Source organism: Chanodichthys erythropterus, chromosome 9 (assembly GCF_024489055.1).
Source record: "Chanodichthys erythropterus isolate Z2021 chromosome 9, ASM2448905v1, whole genome shotgun sequence".
NCBI lineage: Eukaryota > Metazoa > Chordata > Actinopteri > Cypriniformes > Xenocyprididae > Chanodichthys > Chanodichthys erythropterus.
Window position 1 is genome coordinate 28452338 of NC_090229.1, and position 25513 is coordinate 28477850.

General features: G+C 36.6%; 1 protein-coding gene across 1 annotated transcript in view; it reads left to right on the forward strand.

Moving 5' to 3' along the window:
• The first annotated feature begins 1729 nt into the window (after positions 1-1729).
• The window catches only part of LOC137027263 (novel protein similar to vertebrate membrane associated guanylate kinase, WW and PDZ domain containing 1 (MAGI1)), a 111998-nt gene continuing 88214 nt past the window's right edge, over positions 1730-25513 (forward strand). Inside the window, exon 1 of the mRNA XM_067395241.1 lies at positions 1730-1812. Coding sequence (XP_067251342.1) covers positions 1730-1812 — 83 coding nt within the window. The remainder of the gene's footprint in view (positions 1813-25513) is intronic.

Sequence of the window (25513 nt, forward strand, 5' to 3'; positions counted from 1 at the left end):
GTTTGTTGTGGTTTGTAGTCGCTGGTAAATGTAGTTTTATTGTGCCAACATCTCTATACCTGAAAGATTCAAAAGACTACAATTTCCACAATGCAACACACTACTAACGACGGTATCGCTTCTTTTTTAATGTTTTAAATATAGTTGAGATAAATTTTAGAGTCTAACATTGGTAACGCATAAAGAACTGTTCTATTATTTTGTTACTAATATAGTATTATATTAATAATGAATATAGTTCGACCTGGTTCAACTCACCTTGCATTGACCCCTAATTTAGGGGGATTTGGGGGTAAATTAGCAGTGAAAATATAAAGCTACACATATTTTTAGTAAAAATTTATTATTATGTTACTAAAACTTGTAGTTTTTTGCTCCTAAATATGAATAAATGTTGTAATTAAAAATAATATACAGGAGTATAAGCCTAAAAGCACATCACATGTCTAAATTTAATCTAGTTGTTTATATTTTGACCGCGAAGTCTGGGCGAAGGTTTGTAAAAAGTTTCATAGACAGTGTATCAATGATTAATAAAAAGGGTATCAAAACCAGGGCTAAACTGGTTTTGGGATAAAACCAAGGCTAAACCAGCCTAAGATTGTTTGCTGGTCTTTGCAGGTTTAGCAGCTAAAGGTGCCCATGCAAAGTCCATCTGAAACCAGTAAACAGGCCAATATCAATCTTAGAGAACAGCAAACCATCTTAGACCGGTTTAAGCTTTTATTTATTTATTTATCAGGGAGAGTGTGGTACAAATGCACTTCCACATAGTTTCCCAACTCACTTATCCTCTTAATCCTCACACTTCACCTGTCCGCATTCTCTCCCTTGACCTGATACGCTTTTAACAAAACCGGCAAACTACCTGGTTCGTTTACACAAGGGGCGGTTCTTCCCCTTATATCTTTCCCTCCCCTCAGCGCCTCCAATATCGCTTCTTACTCTTATTACAGTGTTCTTTCCTTATTGCCTGCGCCTGGGAATATCGAAGCGTGCGCTAGATGCGATCTGGACCGGTGACACGCATCGCTTCCCGCAGCATGCCTTCACGGACATCCGTGACACTGTCCTCCGGTTCATAATCGATACTGTCGCCGTGTTCTGCTTATTGAGCGCTGCGAGAAGCCAGACTCAGCATAACCGCTGCAATGTAACCGATCAGCGCATTTATCCAGAAAGTCAAAACAATTACGCGGATTAAAACGCCTCGGGACACACGATGAGGAGAAAGATAACTATGAAGGTAAGATTTGGGCTATGCTGCCATTGATTCTAAGTGGACGTGTTGCTGTCTGTGTGAAACTGAAAATCACTCATGGTGCTGCTAATGCCAAGAAAATTCAAAAAAGCTATTCAGTTTGTTTGGGACATAAGTTATCATTGGCCCAAAAGCCACAATCCAATGACAGTGTCTGTTGTTTTGGAGTGTCTACAACCAAGTGCAAACGTGCTGTCCGATCCGATGTGCGGTTTTTTTTTCACCCTGTGGTTTTTTTCCTCGCAGATCATCACTGGTCCCGTTCCCAGCTGAACACACACTGTCCACATACGCGTCTGGCGCGCGCATCTCATCTGCGTGCAGATAGTGTTCTCTGTAGAAAACAGCCTTTTAACAGACTTCTAAGTCGTATAAAGTTACAAGTCTCGCAGCATCCTTCCGAATAATTAATATTTAGGAATTATTTTAAGAATTTGACCGTCGGGGTCAAATTTAGTTTTTTTATCAATGTATATAGACGCGTTTAAACGGATGATATTTGAACGGCTGAATTGTTTGAAAAGAATGTGTGTGTGTCAGCGGCAGTGCAGGTGAGTGTTTTCTGCTAAATATCCGTGTTGTCGAAATTTTTGGACTGTAAATGTGGGTGTGGGAGAGACTCTAGACAGAAAGATGCCTTGAGTTTGTGGTTGTCAACAGCTTATGCTACATAGTAGGTAGTTCTGATTCATTTTAGCTTCATTTTAAACTCTATCTATCTATCTATCTAATCTAGGCTTATTTTTTACATTTCAGGCTGTCAATTCAAGTTTCACCTTGACAAATGTTCTTTTTAGTTTTTTTTTTTTTAATAATTCTATATTCTTTTTTGAAGTCTATAAAATTACAAATATAACAGTTATTTGTACAAATTTGTTCTTTATTAAATGTTGATACATGGTCTTAATATACAATTTATTTATTTTAAATAATAAAAATGATTAGAAATTATTTTTTTCATATTAATGACAATTTAGCATTAGCAGACACATTACATTAATCATACACATTAATTTTGTGATTAATTTGATTCAAACTAAAAGTGAATATATATGTATGTATATATATATATATATATATATATATATATATATATATATATATATATATATATATATGGTAATAGTACATATTTTTAATCCGATTAATCATAAAAATAAACAAAAAACTTACTTTGTATGATAAACTATAAACTGTATACTTAATAAATAGCTGTTTTAATTACATAATTAGCTATATGTTAATTAATATAATGATATGTGACCCTGGACCACAAAAGTCCCGTTTTGTAGCAATAGCCAACAATACATTGTATGGATCAAAATTATAATTTTTTCTTTTATGCCAAAAATCATTAGGATATTAAGTAAAGATCATGTTCCATGAAGATATTTTGTAAATTTCCTACCGTAAATATATAAAAAAATATATTTTTGTGAGTGGATATGCATTGCTAAGGACTTCATTTGGACAACTTTAAAGGTGATTTTCTCAAAATTTTGATTTTTTTTTCTGCACCCTCAGATTCCAGATTTCCAAATAGTTGTATCTCGGCCAAATATTGTCCTATCCTGACAAACCAATACATCAATACATGGAAAGCTTATTTATTCAGCTTTCAGATGATGTATAAATCTCAGTTTAAAAAAATTGACCATTATGACTGTTCTTGTGGTCCAGGGTCACAAATGCATGTGTGATTGAATTTATATGTAATTTATTTGATAGTGTAGCCTTCTTATTAGACCTTCATATGCACATTAAGATGAATCCTGACATGCACAGATTGCCAGATATGAATTTATTTACCTTGTTTATTTGTCTATTTTTTCACGGAAATGGCAAATTTATCGTTGATGCTGTAAATTAGTTTGTGGTTTTCCCACATGGATGTGATGCAAACTGTTTTGCATGTCAACTCGATGCTCGTCTTTGCATTTGATCAGGTTTGAATGACTCTTGAAAGCATGCATGTGTGAATATGTTTATACAACTTTAAATCAGAGTAATTTATATGTGGCTGGTGTATGTGATTAAGAAACAGGCAGAGAGATGCTGGAGTTCTTGCGGTTTGTGTTTGGGTGTGTCTGTCCTCATCTGGTTCTGAAATAATGAATGTTGTGACCTAGACTTCACAACAGTGCATTGCTGTAGGCTCAGGGAGCAGTCAAGGTTATCCTACAGTTATGAATCATTCATTAATATGAGAAAGAGACAGGGGAAAGAGAGAGAAGTCTGAAGAAAGCAACAATTGCAATATTCCCCATCCCGAATCCCTGAGAAAGACTCAGTTCACACTCCAGGCTGTGTGTGTATGTGTGTGTGTGTGTGTGTGAACATATGGTCGTGTGTGTACTCTAGCCTCCCCCTCACCTTCTCAATTTCAGCTAAATTATCAATCCAACTTCGGCCAATTACTTATAATCATCTTATTGAAGCTGTCTGAATGTTGCTTCATTTGAGTTCATCTGATAGCTGAGTGTCTGCTAATGAGATGATTCTGATCCTCCGCGCGGTGTATGTATTGTGCGCGCTTGTTAATTGTGTGATTATATGCACAGTCTAAACCTCACTTCATGCATATTCAAGGTGATGTGTTGAAGGCGTGGATGAAGGAGAGAGATATGTGTGGATGCTGCAGTTTACCCTTGCTGTGTAGGACAGAATTGCAAGACAATTCTGCTTCTTTGACTCACTGTTTGCATTACGAGGCCATGACAATCTGCTAATCTGTGTCACCTCATTCATTCTCAGATGTGTAATAATGGAATATCAGTCATATTGTTTGAGAAATTGTGAAGGTCATTTGCAAAGGAATTGATGTCAGATTAGAAACTTAGTTAATCCAAAAATGACAATTACATCATCAGTTTCTAACCCTCACGTTGTTTAACTTTCTTGTTTACGTGAAACAGAAATAGAGATATTTTGAAGAGTTTTAATGGTTGGTCTTTACAACGAAAGCATGCAGTGACCAGGGCTGTTAACTTTGGCATTACCTTTTCATTCATTTAACAGAACTCAGTTAAAGGGTTAGTTCACCCAAAAATGAAAATAATGTCATTAATTCCTCACCCTCATGTCGTTCCACACCTGTAAGACCGTCATTCATCTTCAGAACACAAATTAAGATATTTTTGATTAAATCCGATGGCTCAGTGAGGCCTCCATAGGGAGCAATGACATTTCCTCTCTCAAGATTCATTAATGTATTAAAAACATTAATAGAGTACAGTGGTTCAATATTAATATTATAAAGTGACGAGAATATTTTTGGTGTGCCAAAAAACAAAATAACGACTCTAGTGATGGCCAATTTCAAAACACTGCTTCAGGAAGATTCGGAGCATAAATGAATCAATGTATCGAATCATGATTCGGATCGCGTGTCAAACCGCCAAACTGCTGAAATCACGTGACTTTGGTGCTCCGAGCCGCTGATTCGACACAAAAGATTCATAAAGCTCCGAAGCTTCCTGAAGCAGTGTTTTGAAATTGGCCATCACTATATAAGTCGTTATTTTGTTTTTTTGGCGCACCAAAAATATTCTTGTCACTTTATAATATTAATATTGAACCACTGTACTCACATGAACTGATTTAAATATGTTTTTAGTACCTTTATGGATCTTGAGAGAGGAAATGTCATCGCTGGCTATGGAGGCCTCACTGAGCCATCGGATTTCAACAAAAATATCTTAATTTGTGTTCTGAAGATTAACGAAGGTCTTACGGGTGTGGAACGGCATGAGGGTGAGTAATAAATGACATTATTTTAATTTTTGGGTGAACTAACCCTTTAAATGAAAGTCATGTGGTGTGAACAAAATAAATAAATAAATAAATAATAAAAAGGTATATTATATTATAAGAGAGGACCCTCATAAATGTATGTCAAGGTCAGAAAAGTATTTTTATAACAATATTAGTGAAATGTCATGTGGTGCAACTCTCGAATGAAGTCTAATGAAGTCATGCCATTTGTAAAAAAATACTTTTACCTTGAGAAATATATTTTAATATTAAAATACATTCACATGTATTCACGGTGTAAGGAAAATGCGGTGTTACTTTTACGAGGTTGTTACACCACATGACGAGTCTTTAAATGGAAACTTTTCTTAAAAAGTATACACTTAAAAGCCAGCATGAAACCCACATTGAATACAAACATTTTTTAAAGAACGTGGCACATGTGTTTTAAAACTGGAACTTAAAAGATTTTTTCATTATCTTTAACGTCACTCTTCATTATTGACCAATATTTCCTAAATTTCCTTTTGTATTCCTCAAAAAATATGGCTTGGAATGACATTAGTTAATATTCTCTTTCATACCCTTTCACACTTACTGTTACATCTGTTCTGTGTTTCAGGGTATGTTTACATGACAACAATGTACTAAAAATAGAAACATTTTTCCATTTTTCACATACAGACAACAACATTGTCAAAACAATCCCTGTTCACACGGATCTGTGATCTGTGAAAACGACTAAAAAGCTGCATTATGCTGCCATTCCAGTAGTTGGTGATGTCACTTTGTAAAGAAACACTATGCGCCTATAGACTGAACATTTAATATACATGTTTTTTTTTATTTTTTTTTTTTATTTTTTTTAGTTTACATAGAGACTATAACGCTAATAATGTGCACTTTTAATTCCACTTGCATTTTCAGGCCCCCAAAATGCTGTTGTTGTGTAAATGAATGCCCAAAATGCATAAAAAGTTTTAGCCGTCATGTAAACGGCCCCTGAGTTTTGGACTTTAAGGGGACTTTCACACTGGCAGTTTAGTTTGAAACGGAGCATGGTTCGCGTGAAAAATCTCAAATGTGAAAGCTGTCATGCGTACCCGGGTGCGCACCGGGGTACCGAACCCGAGACTACCTGAAGGAGGTGGTCTGAGTTCAGCACTCGAACTGTGCCGCGGTTCGCGTGAATATGAAAGCAACACGGACTTGGGTGTGCACTTGTTCAGGAAGTAAAGTAACCTGCGCATGCGTTTTCACCGATTATAATGTATTTACTTAAATAAAACACATGTAAGATATGATAGTGTTGATGATTTATCTTGGATTCGAGCAGGAGTGAGCCTGCAGTGTATTCGCGCTTTGCGAGTGCAATTAGAGAGACAAATTAATGGCAATGAGCTCTCTCAAAATAGGCTGCTTGCAAACAGAGGAAAACCATCTACATGCGACGCACATACAGTAAACACAAGTGTTGTTTACTCTGCTGACCATAATAGCACCACATTAATAAAAAACACAATTTATTGACCCGCGTTCTGTTTTCTATCATGCGCACGTCTGTGATAACATAAGATGAACACAAATGCACCAGGGTTCGATAGAATCAATTTGAGTGTAAAACCAATCGGGAACAATCGCACCCAGGCTCGGACTGTGGCAAATGAGCCCAGTGTGAAAGCCCCCTTAGTTGGTTTCGAATTCATAGTTCAGTTTCCTGTGTTTCCTTTGTTCATCTGTTGCTATGGTTTTAATTTGTTCTCAGCTGTGTCTTGTTAAATATATTTAGTCCCTCTCGTTTAGTTTCTCTCTGTATATATAGCCCTCATTTTCAGTTCTTTGTCAGTTCTCGTCTCACAATAGTTGTTGTTCTGTTTCCCATGTTTTTATTTCCAGATAGCATGAAGCAGTGTAATTTTGGGTTTATTTTAATCAAAGTCCCTTTAAGACAAGTCATTTCACTTGGCGGCCATCTTTGAAACGCCTCTCGGGCAGCTCCTATCTCTTTGAATGTGGAAACATCAAATTCTCCAAAACTGTTTGCCAAGCTTTCGATTAAATTTCATATTTGAAATCACCAATGAAATCTAACAACAACTGTCTCATAAATTTTGTTTCTAAACACTGAAATCGTGACAAAAAAAAAAAAGATTGATCAAGCCAATGCGTGATCCTAAATCCCTCTTGTGTCTCATTTTGGAGGCACACTTCTGACTGTTTCTATAGGAACAACTCTTATTTAGAAGGTGGGACTTATTCCCCCATATTGGGCATTGCACTTTCTCCCATTCAAAACAATACGAGTGACACATCTTGTGTTATTCTATAGTCTTTGTTTTAATTAAAGAAAATCAAATGCTTGCAAATAGATCAACTCTTTTTGAGCACACTGTCCCTTTAAGCATACAAAGTAATGGGACTAAGGGCAAAAGTCTAGTAGAACTATCACAACACACCAATCAATGAACCAAACTGTTTGAACACTTAAATCTTAACATGGGTCAGTGAAGTGTGGCACAGTTGAGATTGTATTGTTCTTTATCTTCCCACCATTTAACCCAAGAGTCAATACCTGGACCACAGTTCCTCTCGCTTCATTATCCAGACCAAATGGACCTTGACATGTCTGTTGCTTGGAACAACACAAATATAAACCTGAATGATGATGGATCGGTCCCCGTTATATGGATATTGATAGCAAGTACGGAATAAGTGTGTCGCTGTAAAATTGTTACAAGAGAACCGCACACAGCCTTGAGCTGTAGGCTGCACTGAGGCGGTGAGAGGGAGGGCTGCAGGGATCAATATCAAGTGAGCAGGAGAAGAACGAGGGATGGAAGACATGGTTGAGGAGGGAGAAAGAGAGGGGCAAGGGATTGAAGAAAGGATGAGGAGGCGGGGCAAAAGAGGAGAAAAAGAAGGCTGGTGGGGAGAGAGAACGCAGAAGGGAGCGATGGAGGGTCACCTTCAGAGATGGCATCTGATTCAGCACAATCTTTCCCACTCGGGTTACTGCACTGTGACCTAACCGAGCATGCTGGGACTCTCTGAAGCCAAGCCTCTCTTCCTGTTTCATTTTCTGTCTCTTTCTATCCCTCTCCTTTGACCTTTCATCTATACAAACTAAATCTTCTCTCATCCTTCCTATTTTTGCCCTTCTAGTACCTACTACACACAACTCAGGATTTATGATTTGTGATGGTTTTACTTTATCCAATATCATGTCATTGTCATCATAGAGCTTTAGAGTCTTTTGTCATATCTCGATATACCAAGACTTTTTTTGTGTTTGGGTCATTTTTCATCTCCCTTATATTATGTCAACATCTTTGGTCTTTCTCTCGCTCTATCTTTATTGACAATCACCACACCTCCGCAAGCGTTTCGCTCCGTCATACTTTTGTTTTGGGTCTTTGCACATCATGCAGAGACAATTATGTCTTATCTCTCACAATAAAAGACTTCGACAAAGAAAAAAATACAATTAAAAGCTTTCAAGCATGTTGTTTCGCACTGTCACTTTTGATCTATGACTGAATCTCTGAAGTACTTTGCTGTAAATTTCCATCCATTTTTTTGGGACAGAGCACATTCTTTGTTTTTACACCTAAATACTTTGCTTGACAATATACACTTTCATTAAAAAAATTGAGGTCAGTAACACATGTAAAATATGTATAAGATATGTGCATATGATATATATATATATATATATATATATATATATATATATATATATAATACACACACACATATCTTATATATATCCATAATTTAATGTTACAAAAAAATCTATTTAAAATAAAAGCTATTCTTTTGAACTTTATATTCTTCAATCCTATAAAAAAAGGATCACAGTTTCCATAAAAAAACTGTTTTCAACATTGATAATAATAATAAATGTTTCTTGAGCAGCAGATCAGCATATTAGAATGATTTCTGAAGGATCATGTGACACTGAAGACTGGAGTAATGATGCTGAAATTCAGCTTTGGCATGACTGGAATAATACAGTTTTGAAATATATTAACATACACTCTAAAAAATGCTGGGTTAAAAACAACCCAAGTTGGGTTGAAAATGGACAAACCCAGCGATTGGGTTGTTTTAACCCAGCGGTTGGGTTAAATGTTTGCCCAACCTGCTGGGTAGTTTTATTTAAACCAACTATTGTTTAAAAATTGCTATATGGCTAGCTTAAAATGAACCCAAAATAGTTGGGAAATTAAAAACCAGATGCAATTAGAGGCAACAATAATTGACAAAAGGTGAATGTTTATTAATAAGCTTTAATATTTTATTAATATAAATTTAATAGTTTAATAGTTTATTAATATAAATGTATTAATAAGCAATTTAATAAATGTTTATTGTTTAATAATTATTCATTGAACATTAATAAATGTTCATTTCCAACATACTTTGGGTTAATTTTAATTAAGCAATACAGTAATTTTTAAACAATAGTTGAGTTAAATAAAACTACCCAGCAGGTTGGGCAAACATTTAACCCAACCGCTGGGTTAAAACAACCCAATTGCTGGGTTAAAACAACCCAATTGCTGGGTTTGTCCATTTTCAACCCAACTTGGGTTGTTTTTAACCCAGCATTTTTTAGAGTGTAGGAAACAATTATTTATGTAATAATATTTTGTAATATATAACTTTTGAATAGTAGTGTACATGATTTTATGCAGCCTTATTAAATTTACAGCAGCACATTTATTTCCTACCCTGATTGTATTGAGCTTCATGGGTATTAAGTCTAACATGGGTGTGTGTGTATGTGTGTGTGTGTGTCCGTAGGCTGTGTTTGGGAATGTTTGCTGTGTGTTTTTCAGCCCACTCACATTTAATCTTTTATTTTTAAATCTGTCACGGCTGTCCGTGTGTGTCGGCTACACTAGTGGCCCAGATTTGGGCAGGATTGAGCATCACAGAGTTTAATGCACCCCGTGTCTGAGGGCGCGGGAGAGTGATTAGATGCGAGATGTGTTACTATCCAGTCATTCTTCAGCAGGCTATAGGCTGTGTGGATGCTCAGGTTCGTTTGGAGGTCGTTTGTAATTTAAGATGCATGGGCTGGCTGGCCTCCAGCAAGTCTCTCCATAGAGGGTGATGTAAGATTAGGGTCAGAGCAGTCAAATACAGGTTAGGACAGTGAAGGGGTGACATAACTGCTCAAATGCAGGTTATTAAAAATATTAGACTATGCCAAAGCCTGAATTATTATTCCTAGTAATGCATTAGCCTGTTGTGTACAATGTATTTTGATGTGAAGTGAAATTGTTTAGATAAGAGAAAAAATCTTCGTAATCCATTCAGAAATCTAAATACTTCTTGAATGTAACTAATCTGATTACAAGTAATTTTAACTGTAACTGAATACAGGTAGTCATGTTTTGTGTTTTAAATACGTAATGCCGTTACATGTATTCCGTTACTCCCCAAACCTGAATGGCTAACAGCGAATAAAACATGTTTTTTTTTTCATTATGCTACATGCACACCATTAGTTTCAGTTTAAAGGTGCTAAAGAGGATGTTTTGTTTTATACATTTTTGCAATATTACTTGAAACTGTCTTTACTAACTGATAAAAGACTATTTATTAGGTGCACTGAAAGGAGGGGTGTGTTTGTTTGGGTTGATTCCAAATATCAACACTGTTTCTCAGAAATTGCTTACTGCACCTTTAAGCATGTGAAATTTCTATGGGCACTACAGTAATTATGATATGATGTCATACTCTGTGGTATCTTTTTTTATAAATATAAATTCAACATATAATAAGTAATAATAAATCCAAAAAGTATAAATATACAATCTGTTCCACCTTACTGCAATAAAATGTACATTCTTTTAATTGAGACAAGAGGTCAAGCCATGGCTTATCTATCTTCTATTAGTCACACGTCCTCACATGATATGAATTCGCAGGTCAGAGTTCACCAAACTTGAACTTTCGTGAAATTTCTTCACATGAGCTTGCGTTTCCTGTCTCCTGCATTCACATGCATTTGAAATGAAGTCAATGGAAAAAAAGTGTAGTGTGCCCATCTCTTTAGACCACTGTCAGTGCAACATAAACAAAAAGTTACTGAGTGAACCTTTAAATGTTTTTATCATTTTATGTTTTTTCTTTGTCATCACATAATGTTAGTTAAAGTTTCTTGTACTAGAAAGTGAACAATCTGTTTTTGCTGAACATTTTTTTCTCAGACTTTCTGCCCATAAATCTGTTTTTAGCTGCTGTAGCTTTAAGGCTCTTCTTAAAATCTGCATACCATTGTAAAAGCTTCACAAAACAATATGTTAAGGAAAGGCTGAAATGATCTAGGACCCTGTTAAAAATAAACTGCTTCTGGAAAAGCTGTTAGCTGCTAATGCTTTTTTGTGAACATTTTCAACAACTTTTTCCTTTTTTGCAACAACTTTTTTATATGCAAATGGATGTTTATGTGTATATCATTCTGTCCTAATTATTCCTATTACTTTATTGTGTCCATGACTGCGTGTTGATGAACACTGAATACACTTGTGAAAAAGAAGTATGCTTAAATGCATTGAATGTGCACTTGTAGTTTACTTCGAATCTTAAATGTATATATTTATATGTGTGTGTATATATATATATATATATATATATATATATATATATATATATACACGGGTCAAATGAGCACTCTCAATTTAATAAAAATTTAAACTATAATACTTTTTTTTTATTTCATTTTAAATAACATGAAATTAAGTGTTCGATTTTACATTCAGTTTGCACTCAAGTATATATTTTTTAAGTATATTGTTTTAGTAATAAGTATTCTTTCTAAAAGTATGCTAAAGAGTATTTCTTTTTCACAAGGGTAAGCGTCGTTGATGTGTGTATTTGGGCAATCATCTGTCAAATTTTCTGATTTTTCAAATATATAATTAATGGTGAACCCCTGTTATATAAAATATCAAGAAACCAATAACAGCATTATTGGACTGTTGGTCCCTCAGGATTCTGTGAAGGAAAGTAATTCATTTCATTGTGCAGTCAGAGAGTTCTCATGCTTAACAACACTATAATACAGCAAGGATAAAACAAACAAGGCGGAATGGCTGAGTAAATTGATTCCTCACAAGCTTTGTAAAGGAGAAAACTTGCAAGGTGAAATTCTCAGTAATAATTCAGAGATTTGTTTCCTTTGTCTTTCCCCACTTTTGTCACCACCCGGCATAACAATCAGTCCGCCCAAACAAACACAGATGCGTATTTCACACTGAGTGATATTCCTATTAGAGCAAGGTGTTTCTCATATGAATGAGGTGCTTTTCCTGCCTTGACTGGAATAGATGTTCTAGATTGTTGAGCAGATGCTGTCACTGCATGTTTATAAGATTAATCAGATATTACAGGTGCAATATTCACCTTACAACTCTTGTTTATTTCTGTTAAGATAGATGTCATGCAGCAGATAACTTACTGTGGTTTGTTGCTGACACAGAGATGTGTTATTGTTAATGACTGTTATAGCTGTGTACTGTATACATTATATTGTTATGATTTTTTTTTGATAAACAATGTTTATGTTCTTTATAATTCAATTTTTTGGTGGTTTAATATAATTAATCTTTATTCTATCTCAATCACTGTCTGTTACTCTTTGTCTCTCATTTTCGAATGTTTGTTGCACATTTTTTGATTGATTGACTGTGGAATTCAATTAGACACTCTTGTAATTGAGTCATTTTGTTTACACTCTTCTCTGTACTTTCATAATTTGGGCACGTCTCTTTTGAGACTGCAGTTTGTAGGCGGGGGCTCCAAGATTTGTGGAACAACATTGACCCTATCGTTAACTGAAATAATGTTTATACCAAAATATATAACCATAATAAATAATACAGGCGGTAAGAAGGTCAGAGAAATTACTTAGTTTATCATTAATGACCTTTAAATAATAAAAAAAAGTTAAACATGTTAAGATCATGTAAACCAAAACATGACACTAAATAACAATTAGTAACACTTTACAATAAGGTCTCATTTGTTAACATTAATGTAATAACTAACATAAACTAACAATGCGCAATATATTTTAGTCAACATTAGTTGTAATGATCTAAAAATAAATACATGCAAGGTGTGACAGAATGAGAGAACTACAGTCAACATTTTTCAGTGGATATCCCTACTGTCCACCTCCTCCTGCTGGAGCCCCTGCGTCAATCCCTCAAGAATCACATTTGGGACTTTCTTGAGCTGGCGTGCCTCACCCACTATCCCGACCGCTCACTATGTGTGTTCTATCATACTGGGCTTAATGAGCGGCTGAAGGCATGCCTGCGGATAGTCCTCGAGGGAGCTTCATCAAATATGTGGACTTGGTGCTGGTGCAGTGCGGCTCACCTTTTAGCATCTGCCCTGTTGAGGAAGACCTCGCCAGCCCCACTCCAGACCCAGAGCCCAGCCAGCTGTCAGCCATTCCAACCACGGAAAAGCCACTCCTGACTCAGACCCCGAGCCCGCCATGACAACTGAGCTGGAGTGATTGCCAGAATTTTATTTCATCCCGGAGCCCGAGCCCAACGTGGAATCTGTACAGATTAATTAACAGATTAACAATTAATGTGTGATGAACTGGATGAGGAGATGTTTGCTATGCTACAATTACTGCCAGTCCAATCCAGTTCCAAGTTATCTAAGTCATCGCTGGATAAGTCCAGATCCAAGTCATCTAAGTAATTGCTGGATACATCGAGTTCCAAGTCATTGTTGGATAAGTGCAGTTCAGAGTCATCGCTGGTTAGGTCCATCTCCATGTTGTCTCTAGTTAAGCCCAGCAAGTCTTCATCGCCCAGCTCTAAATCTCCTTCATCACGGATAGTCCTACTCAGCCTACTGTCAAAGCCATCCAGTTCCTTGGTCTCGCTGTCTCCCTTCAGCCCCTTGGCTCCTCCAGTGGTTCCACTCAGCTACACAAATCCGCCAGGCCATGCCTCCAGCTCGGTCACTCCTGCCTGCAGTTCGACCTTGGCCCTCCAGGCCTTCTGTGTCATCCTGGGTCTTAGGCTCCACTGGTTCCACCTCAGTCAGTTTCCTCCATGGTTCCGCCCAGCTTCTCCACCAAGGCTCTACCGACTCCACCTAGGACCTTTATGTATAGTATGTGCTAAGGGTCATCTTTCTGCTCCTCATGTTTCTGCTCTGGTTCCTCCCACCATCATCTCCCCCGATCATCTTCTTGGTGTCTCCCTCTGCCTGTTCTTCGACCTCCTCCAGATCCTTCTTCATTCCCTCCTCAGTCTGGACTGTCACAGTCTTGTACTGTTATATTTTCTTGTTTAGTTTCTAGTCTTAGTTTTCATTGTCTCTGTCTTTGTCTGAGTTCGAGTAATCCACTAGTTGTTATGGTTTCAGTTTAGTCCTCACCTGTACCCTTTTCTGTTGATGATCTTCCTTTGTGCATTTAAGCCCTGACTTCTCCTCTGTTCATGGTCTCTTGCTGAAGTTATGTTAAGCCAAGTTTACACTACAGGACTTTAAATTTCGGCAGATCGCTGTGCTGTTCAGACTACATGACTTGCTGTGGAGTCTTGAAATCATTGTGGTGTTCACACTACGTGACACTACCTAAATGATCCACAACAGGAGGTTACACACTACACGAGCAGACGACAACTGTCACCCAAAGACTTTATTTTAAAATGGACATTGGGAAGAAATTAGATTAAATTTTGAATTAAATTTAATTAAAATTAAATTAACCCTTTCACGCATAAGTTTAAAATATTCTGGCTGACCTCCCAGAGTTAAAGTGACTGTTATTTTAGAATGTTTCCCTTTATTATTTCCATGACTACACGTCATGCTTGTCACGTGACATACCGCAATCAGCCGGCCACACTGTATGACAGATGTATTGCTTTTCTCACCATGTCATCAACTATCTGATATTCCGATTCTCAAATATGTGCAAGTGAATGTTTTGTCATTTAAAACCTATATAATGACCTTTGATCTTAAAATATAACGTGAATTCATCCATTTGTCCCAAAATACATGTGGCCGGTGAACTGGGAGAACAATAGAGTGAGTGAGCTTTATAGTTACTTACACAATGTGTATCTGAAATGAATAAACGTCAGCAAATTCTATTTGAATGGATTGTTATTGCTGCTTCCATAGACATCAGTGTATATTTCATTGGCTGTTGTGTCGCAACACATGACACCACAGGATTTACGCCACATATTTAGCATGCATGATATTTGTCTGGCGTCTGCGAGGTGTCGGCGACATGTCAGCGAGCCTCTTTGATGTGTCCTTGAATAGTTCACACATAAAGATTGGAGAGCGCTGATCACTCGCTGATTTTCCCCGATCACAGCCCGACCTGTCGTCGAGCTTGTTAACTTGCACATCGGGCTTAAATCGGGCTTAAAATCCTAGTTAGTTGTGTATGACATCACTGTTTGTTTTGATTAAAAGTCTTTGTTATTCATTTATTCTGTGTCATGCTTCTCTTAAACTACAATTCAACTTGTGACAGTAATGTCCTACTAAAAATATAATTTTTATTGTATATGGTAATTAACTTACAGTTAACCAATTAACAGGATTTTACTTAGCATTTTTACATGCTAAGTAGTAAAGTTTATTGATTTTTTTGCAAGCATTTGCTGCCTGCAATATCACCCAATGGGTGACCATCACAGCTGGCTGAATGATCTTGATAGTAAATAACAGTAAATTGTAAGGCCACTAAGTGACTGACTGTCCATCATGTAATTCATGTTCATTAATCTTTCCATTTTTTCTAATTACATTATCATTAAATGTTATGAATCTTTGCTATTTTATCTCAGTTTTTATTTCTCTGAGCGGCGTCTGAACTGATAAAACCCTTTATTGCTGTAGTCACCTTCTAATTAGTGTCACAAGCCTGGAGCCTCTGTTTATCTTCATTGGCCAAAAGAAGTTACTCATCTTTATTTTTTTTATCTCCCTCTGTCCTTTGGGTGTTCATAATAATGAAAGTGCCTTGAAATGGCTTGCTGCTTCCATCTAACCAGACTTAACTTTCTAAAGTTCTGTAGTCACCATGCAATCAAAAGTGACAATTCTTTTCTATTTTATTTATTTATTTATTTAATGGAATATTGCAGTATTTACTATAGTTTACTATAAATGATTTATCCGTCAACTTTTATTAAATTCATGTGCCCTCATAATCTATATTTAAAATGACTTCCCCTCCCACTTGCAGTGACATCTATGGAAGTTTGTTTCCGCCACTGAATAAAATAGATAACTGTTAGATTTTATCTCACAATTCAGAATTGTGAGTTCATATTTCGCTCACAATTCAAACTTTATACACCTTATTTTTTCAATGCGGAAGTAAGGTGTTTTGTACAGCTAGGAATAACTGGAAACGAATGACACCGGAAACCAGACACATTAAATTTACAAATGGCTGCGCCCACTCTTACCAGAAAAATGAGGTGGATAACATGCAATTGTGAGAAATAAAGTCGTATTTGAGAGTTTTTATCTTCAGAAGTTTAATGCTTTCCTAATTCCTACCATTCCAGAAAAGTCTGCATTTCGAGAGTGCTTTTCTTTGAACACCTACAATGTGACACTTAAACACTTACAGTGATAATGAATTCAGCAGTCTCTAAAAAGTCAGCGGCCCAAGGTAAGGTCGGCTATGATAATGAATACAGAGATGAACATCCATTGTTCCACATTCTGACCACGAACAGACACACAGCAGCTGATCACATGACTCTATACTAGTTTCATTGGTACACACAATGTATGGCCTATAGCATTAGTTATTCATGTTCTCATGAATGATATGCCATGGGTGTTCCTGGAATAAAGACTGTTCCAAAAATGGAAACAGATATATTTAGAGAGAAAACAACAATGGCGGTAGATGTGAGAGATTGTTTTGCTCCGGGACTGTATGGAATTTCACTGGTGAGCCATCCTAGCAGAACAGAGGGGTGGATGCGAAAACGGATATGGGGTGGTCAGCTCTTTCCTGACCTTAAGGGTCAGCATTTTCAACACTACATGTAAAATATGCAGTATCTTCATAGAGCCACCAGCAGTTCTAGTTCAGACAACAGCCGGTTGAAAATGATGTAACAAAACAGCATTACTTAAGCAGAATATCTGCTATATGGAAAATATGGAACAAAAAAAAAACATTATAATGGTGTTTTTTGTAAGTGTAACAATAGGTGACAGCAAGTAAATTTGCCACGCTAATGAAAAATAATCAGAATTAAATGAAAATTAATGTACATATGTATACATCAAATGTATTCCTCGCCCCTCAGAGAAAGATCAAAATGCTCTTTTTATTTGTAACAATGACAAGGAAGGTTTTCATCTCACACAGTTTCAACCTTTGAATATAGATGCAACTAATGCCGCTGAGCAAGGTTGACAGCGTGAAGATGTGTAGCTGTATAACCAGAACCTGCACTGTGTTTGTGTGTGCCTGACAGCATGAGCTGTCTCAAACTAACCAGACTTGACAGTTTGTCTAACACAAAGACACCTCTAGACATTTGAGTGTGTAACTAGGAATATATTTGCTTGATCTTGACACATATACAAGTAAATGGACATCATTGGGCTATCTATCTATCTATCTATCTATCTATCTATCTATCTATCTATCTATCTATCTATCTATCTATCTATCTATCTATCTATCTATCTATCTATCTATCTATCTATCTATCTATCTATCTATCTATCTACCTATCTGTCAACATTGTGAAAAACAAGTGTGCTTTATTGTATTGAATGTATGTGTACTTGTGTACTTCAAATCTTAAAAAAACTACTTGCAGACAAAATAATATTAATGAAATAAAATACTTTGTAATAATGCCTAAAAAGAAGTACACTTATTTTGATGTGTTGACACATTTTAACCATATTTCAAAGACAGTAGATGTAATTAATAATAATAAGGATGGATATATATATATATATATATATATATATATATATATATATATATATATATATATATATATATATATATATATATATATATATATCAAGGTTTATTTTAAACTTAGACTGTCAAGTCAGCACCTTGTCAAATGTTCCTTTTTTATAAATTAATAATATGGTCCCACTTTATATTAGGTGGCCTGAACTACCATGCACTTACATAAAAAATAAGCATTATTTGCTTTTTTTTTTACTATATTGTATTGCAAAAGTGGTATGGGTTTAAGGTGGGTTACGGTGTAAGGGATGGGTCAACAGTGTAATTGTAAATATAATTATAGATGTATTTATATGCTGGTATTATGTAAAACATGTATGTACACAATAAGTGCAGTGTATCAAATGTCTAATTTACATAGTAGTAATGGCCACCTAATATAAAGTGGGACCAATAATATTATATACTTTATAATATAAATGATTTGTTTTTACCTATTATAAAGTGGAGATGCATTCATCCCTGTTTCATGTGCAGATTTACTGTCCCAACAGAAGGTCACACAGCTGGACAGAGAAGGGGAAATAGGATACAGCATATGTGCATCTGTATACATGACATTGACACATATACACCTTTCAGCTCACGTAACAAATCACTCAACTTATAGACCTTCGATGCTATTTTTAATTCTACATCCATTTCTACACATGAAAATTGGGCTGTGAGTGACTAAAGCACAGTCCTTTCAATAGATCATACAGTTTAAATTTCAGTTTTCACTTCTAATTTTTACAACATGTTTTCTAAAGTTATTTATTCACTGTCAGGGAATGTATTTTTGTGTACATAGATATTGGTGTTATCCCGCCCCTCTATCCATGGACACCTGAGCTCTCCTGCTCCAAGGTCATATCCACGACTCCTCTTCCTGTGCCAATGGCAGCCTGCGTGGAGCCTGGCTCAGTTTTTCTCTGTCTCCGTAGCTGTTAAAAAAAAGACTCCTCCTATCAGCTGCTCGATCTCTAGGGGGTGGGGCTGGATAAATGACCGATCGGCCAATTGCTCAACTGGAAACAATTAGTCATGTCTCCTCAGATGCTTCTCATGCTGTTTAATTAGCCTCATTAAGCCTGGTGGGCAGGACAGCCTGAGGGGACATGTGGACGCCGTAACTGTGGTTACTACTGTGCCGCAGTCAGGTTGACTGCTCCTCCATCTGACCCCTGGTTAGGATTGTATCGATCACCAATTAGGGTATATTGATCTTTCTCAGACCCCCTGGTGGTAATAACATAAGAGAGACAATTAAGAGGAAAGTGTAAGTTGGTGATGGAAGCTAACTCGTGTGCTGTCTTGCTATAAATCATGTTTTATGGTAGAAACAGTGTGAAAATGATCATTTATTCACAGGGTGTTTTTTTAAGGGTTTTATACATTTTTGCAGATTTATACATGCTTTGAAGGCAGTGCAAGTGATGCTGCTCATTTAAAATGTTAGTATAAAATATAAAATAATATAATTATACATTAATTAAACATTAAATATAAAATGCTAGTATAGTTGGTTGCTAGGATGTTTTGGGTGGTTGCTGGGGTGTTGTTAAGTGGTTGCTATAGTGTTTTGGATTGTTTGGTAAATGGATGTTTAGTTGCCAGGTCATTGCTAGGTGGTTACTAGGGTTTTCTGGATGGTAGCTAGATGGTCGCTTGATTTCTAGGACATTTCTGTGTGGTTTATTCAATGCTAGGGTGTTACTAGGTGATTGCTAAAATGTTCTCTGTGGGTATTTGGTTGCTAATGCATTGCTAGGTGTTTGCTAGGGTCTTCTGGATGGTAGCTAGATGGCTGCTTGGTTTCTATGACATTGCTGTGTGGCTTCTTCGTTACTAGGTGATTGCTATAGTGTTCTGTGTGGGCATTTGGTTCCTAAAGCATTGCCAGGTGGTTGCTAGGTTCTTCTGGATGGGAAATAGATGGTGGCTTTGTTTCTAGGACATTTATGAGTGGCTTATTAGTTGCTAGGTGATTGCTGGAGTGTTCAGTGTGGGTATTTGGTTGCCAAAGCATTGCTTGGTGGTTACTAGTGTCTTCTGGATGGTAACTAGATGGTTTCTAGGACATTTTTGTGTGGTTTATTAGTTGCTAGGGTGTTGCTAGGTGATTGCTAGTGTGTTCTGTGTGGGTATTTGGTTGCTTGTTTGGTTGCTGGGGCATTGCTGGGTGGTTGCTTAATGGTTACTTCTAGATGGTTGCTTGGTTTCTTGGACATTTCTGTGTGTTTTATTGGTTGCTAGGGTGTTACTAGTTGGTTTATAGAGTGTTTTGTGTGGGTATTTAGTTGCTAAAGCATTGCTAGGGTCTTCTGGATGGTAGCTAGATGGTTGCTGGGGCATTGCTGATTGGTTGCTTGATAGTTACTTAGCTTCTACAACATTGCTAGGTTGTTGCTAGGGTGTTATGGGTGGTTGCTAGATGATTGTGGTTGCTAGACATTTTAGGGTGTTGCTAGGTGATTGTGAAAGTGTTAGAGAGATGGTTAATAAGTTATTTAAACAGTTTTATCATCTGCCAATTGAAAATCACATTTACATCTGATATTAGAAAAGTATCTGTACACCTCAAAAAGCCTTATGTGAAATGTTATTCATGTTCTTTGAACCAGCGGTACAGCAATGATGTGCAGTAGCAGTAGCAGAAGTTAGTAGCAATTACTGTATTAGCTTTGGTATTTTGGCAAAAATGATGGTTTCTATTGCAAGTATTTGTAAGGCAGAAGTCTTGCTCTTTTTTCCATACTGACTGCTTGATCTGCTTTATCCCCTTTGGCTGGCACAAGCATATTTTCCCCCATCTTATCTAATCCTTATCCTCTCTTGTCTCCCGCTATCTCCTGCTCTATCTGGCATCAGTCCTCTAACTAACCTACCTCTGCGTTTTCCTCCGTGACCCGACTTCTTGCCCTCCTCTCACGTTCATTCCTTCATTCTGTCAGCCCCTCATGCTCCCTCGCCATCTGTCCTGTCTTGATCTCCCTCTCTGATTATCTCTCTCTTTCCCCTATCTGTTTCTCGCCGGACATCTACACATTTCTGCCGCTTTAAAGTCGCTTCAGAGTAAGAGATTGGATGGGGCCGGCGAGGGAGTGACAGCGCTGCTCCAATACTGTCATGTCTCAAGGCGCTCTCGCTCAGACTGCACCTGCCCCTCGCGCGAGCCTGGCCAACTGTCACTTAGTGGGGCATCTCTGCGTGTTAAAGCTCTGAGATTTAAAAATCGAAGTCTCTTTAAATTATGGTCTGTCACCTTTTTATCAGAGGATCTGTCTGCTCAAATTTTACTAAAGAAAGCTGAAACTCCTTTGACTTTGATACATATTTGCAAGTGAGAATTGAGTGAAAAATATATATTTTTTGTTCATTTGATTAATTGTTTTGTTTTAGAAAACCTTCGAAGGTTATTTGTTTGTGGGCCTATAATTGGACTGTGTCATCTGTATAATCTGAGAATTATAAAAAAAATAAAAAAATAAATGAAACTATTGACCTTTTTATTTTTACAGAATGTAATGAAATGTTAGATTTCATAATGCACATATAAATATATATGATATATTTGCAGAGTACTGCAAGGTGGTTCAAAGAATACCATGGTATTACCGTGCTACATTTAAAAAGCATGCTTTACCATGTCCAAAAAGAAAATAACTAATTTAGATTTTCATTTTCGCAAGTAGTAATGTATAATTGAACAATGTATAACTAAAATATAATTAATTTTACTTTTAATCATTGAATAGGAAATTGAATATATGCTACATTGGCATTAAGAGTCTACATGAAGACTAGACACAGTGCATCATTATATATAATACAGCAGTAAATCATCATTTCAGTAAGCTTTGTGTTTACGTTATGCAATATCAATTTTGTATATGCAGCCTAATATTACAGAACACAGGCCCCAGTTGGACAGTTCTAGAGGATTTTGTTGAAAGAAAATAAAACACTAGAGTGGCCCAAAAATAGTATTTGGGCACTTAAGCCCCACTAAAAATGTATTCATTTTATTGCATCAGATAATACAAAATCAAATCAAGTGGCGTCTGCAAACAAATGCTGCTAGAGCTTTTCTCAGAAATGTATTCGGAGACTTTTCGGAGACATTTTTGCAATGTTTTTTAATCAACTGGTGTCAGTCAGGCCTCTTTAAGTTCACATAGGTGTGGTTTAACTATAGATGTTTCAAACCCACAATGTGTTTTTTTCGGTCTTAAAGAGGCCATATTATGCTTTTTTACAAAGCTTTGATTTAGTTTTTTGTGTGTACTACAATAGGTTTTCATGCTTGAATGTTCAAAAGCAGATTTTTTCCCCCCATATTTTACATTGTTGCATCACCTCTCTTCCAGTCTGTCAGTAACACTCTATTTAGATCCTGTCTTTATGAAGCCCCTTCTTCAGAAAAGCGGTGTGCTTTGATTGGCTAGCTGGACCAGTGTGTTGTGATTGGTCCACCGCTTCAAGTGTGTTTTGGAAATATATCAGGTCCCTTATCATAACCGCGAGTTTCAATACAACTTTGTTGCTGCATGTCGCCAGTGACTGACAGTGAGGTCCTTAGTGGGTGTTCCCACTACTGGTTGCCTAGTAACGTTTATAAATGACTTTCACGGATGTTATTCCATGTTGTAGACACTTTTGTTTTATTGTCACATTTTTAAGGGAAAAGACTAAATATAAATGGAATCAGTACATAAAATGCTTAATGTTAAAGATGAACGACAAACAGCAAGTGCTTTTTGCCATCAAGGCTATATATCTGCATCACAAGCACAAACGCCGCTCTGTCTGGGTGCACTAAACCATTCAGGAGTCAGCACGGCGAGTAATCCCTATGTTCACAGACATAATATATATTTGTAGGAAAATTGCTGACCGCTAAAATAACTTCTCCATCTTGCCCCCAACACTATCCACTACAGGATGTAATGACAGATCACGTGCACTCCACTTACTTCACGCCTATTGGTTGTTTCTCACAAAGGTTACTCTTCATTTGCATTAAGTTAAAGTGTTATCACCCTCATGTTGTTCCACACCCGTAATACCTTTGTTCATCTTCGGAACACAGAATAATATATTTTTTGATAAAATCTGATGGCTTTTTTATTCAAATCCAAAGCTTTATGAATCTTTTGTTTCAAATCAGTGGTTTCCACATATCAAATTGCCAAAGTCACGTGAACTATGGAAATTTCGAAACACTTATGATGCAACGAAGCCTTGTTTACTGAAATCACATGATTTTGGTGCTCTGAACCACTGATTCGAAACAAAAGATTAGTAAAGCTTTGAAGCTTCATGAAGCAGTGCTTTGAAATCGGCCATCACTAGATATTGTGAAATAAAGTCATTATTTTGGGGTTTTTTGGTGCACAAAAAGTATTCTCGTCGGTTTTTAATATTAAGGTTGAACCACTGTAGTCACATGAACTGTTTTAAATAAGTTTTAGTAGCTTTCTGAGCATTGAAAAAGCAAATGATCTTGCTAGCATTGCAGGCCTCACTGAGCCATCGGATTTAATCAAAAATTTCTTCATTTGTGTTCTGAAGATGAGCAAAGGTCTTACGGGTTTGGAATGAAATGAGGGTGAGAAGTTAATGACAGGATTGTCATTTTTGGGTGAACTAACCTTTTAAACATATCTCAAATTTGTCGTGTCACTGGACACACTAACACTGTCGCCAACGGTCACTGTCGCTGGCAGTGTGAATGCAGCTTAACGCCAGGCCTTGCCCCTTTTTTTGTGTATGCCTTCGGTGGGAATTATTCAAATGTTGTGGAGTGTACGTTCCCGGACCAAAACTTAAGACTACAACCAAGGCATTTCAGGGAGTTCAGAAACAGTACAGTACCTTTTGGAGTGACTTTGCTGTAACCTTTTCAAACAGTAACATAACACACTAAAGCAATAGGTCCACTTTAAATTTACATTTATGTTTATTTGTTTAGCAAATGCTTTTATCTAATGGGACTTACAATTTTGCAAATTAACAAGCAATTTCTCATACATTTTAAAGGTGCCCTCAAATGAAAAATTGAATTTATCTTGGCATAGTCAAATAACAAGAGTTCAGTACATGGAAATGACATACAGTGAGTCTCAAACTCCATTGTTTCCTCCTTCTTATATAAATCTCATTTGTTTAAAAGACCTCCGAAGAACAGGCGAATCTCAACATAACACCGACTGTTACGTAACAGTCGGGGTGTACGCCCCAATATTTGCATATGCCAGCCCATGTTCCCAACATTATGAAAGGCATTAGACAAGGGCAGCCAGTATTAACGTCTGGATGTGCACAGGTGAATCAATAGACTAGGTAAGCAAGCAAGAACAATAGTGAAAAATGGCAGATGGAGCAATAATAACTGACATGATCCATGATATCATGATATTTTTAGTGATATTTGTAAATTGTCTTTCTAAATGTTTCATTAGCATGTTGCTAATGTACTGTTAAATGTGGTTAAAGTTACCAACGTTTCTTACTGTATTCACGGAGACAAGAGCTGTCGCTATTTTCATTATTAAACACTTGCAGTCTGTATAATGCATAAACACAACTTCATTCTTTATAAATCTCTCCAACAGTGTAGCATTAGCCGTTAGCCACAGAGCACAGCCTCAAATTCATTCATTCATTCATCAAATGTAAACAATATAACTATACAATACTCACATAATCCGACGCATACATGCCGCATGCATGACGAACACTTTGTAAAGATCCATTTGAGGGTTATATTAGCTGTGTAAACTTTGTTTATTCACTGTTTAAGGCAAGCGCGAGCTCTGTGGGCGTGGAGCACGAGAATTAAAGGGCCAGTAGCCCTGAATCGGCTCATTTATAATTATGCCCCAAAATAGGCAGTTAAAAAAATAAATTAAAAAAAAATCTATGGGGTATTTTGAGCTGAAACTTCACAGACACATTCAGGGGACACCTTAGACTTATACTACATCTTTTTAAAAAAAGTTCTAGGGCACCTTTAAAATATAATTGTCATATAATGTTGTGTTAAATTGTCATATATCTTTGGTTTTAAAATGTAATACCTAACAAATGTTCTCCTTGGTAAATGTGCTTGTACTATCTTTCTTTCAAATATATCACTTGCTTTGATGATTATTTGTCTAATACAATGACAGTAATACATATTTAAGAATGCCTTCAGTGCTGAAATATTTTTTGGGGGGGCACTGTATGTGTTTTGTTGAGGGGTTACTTCAAATAGCCTGTTTGCCTTGAAGAGCTCCTCCACCTGTTTTGATGAAGCAGGTTTGTATAGTGTTCATTGTGCCTCCTACTGAGACGCCATCTGTTGATTTGTCTGGAGGCTTCTTACAGAACACATAGAAATGAGGGCATACTTCTTGTGGTTTATGGCACATATTGACCTCCTGCCCTCACTGATCTGTCTGCTCCATCTTAGCCCCAGATTTAAAGAAGTAGTTCAT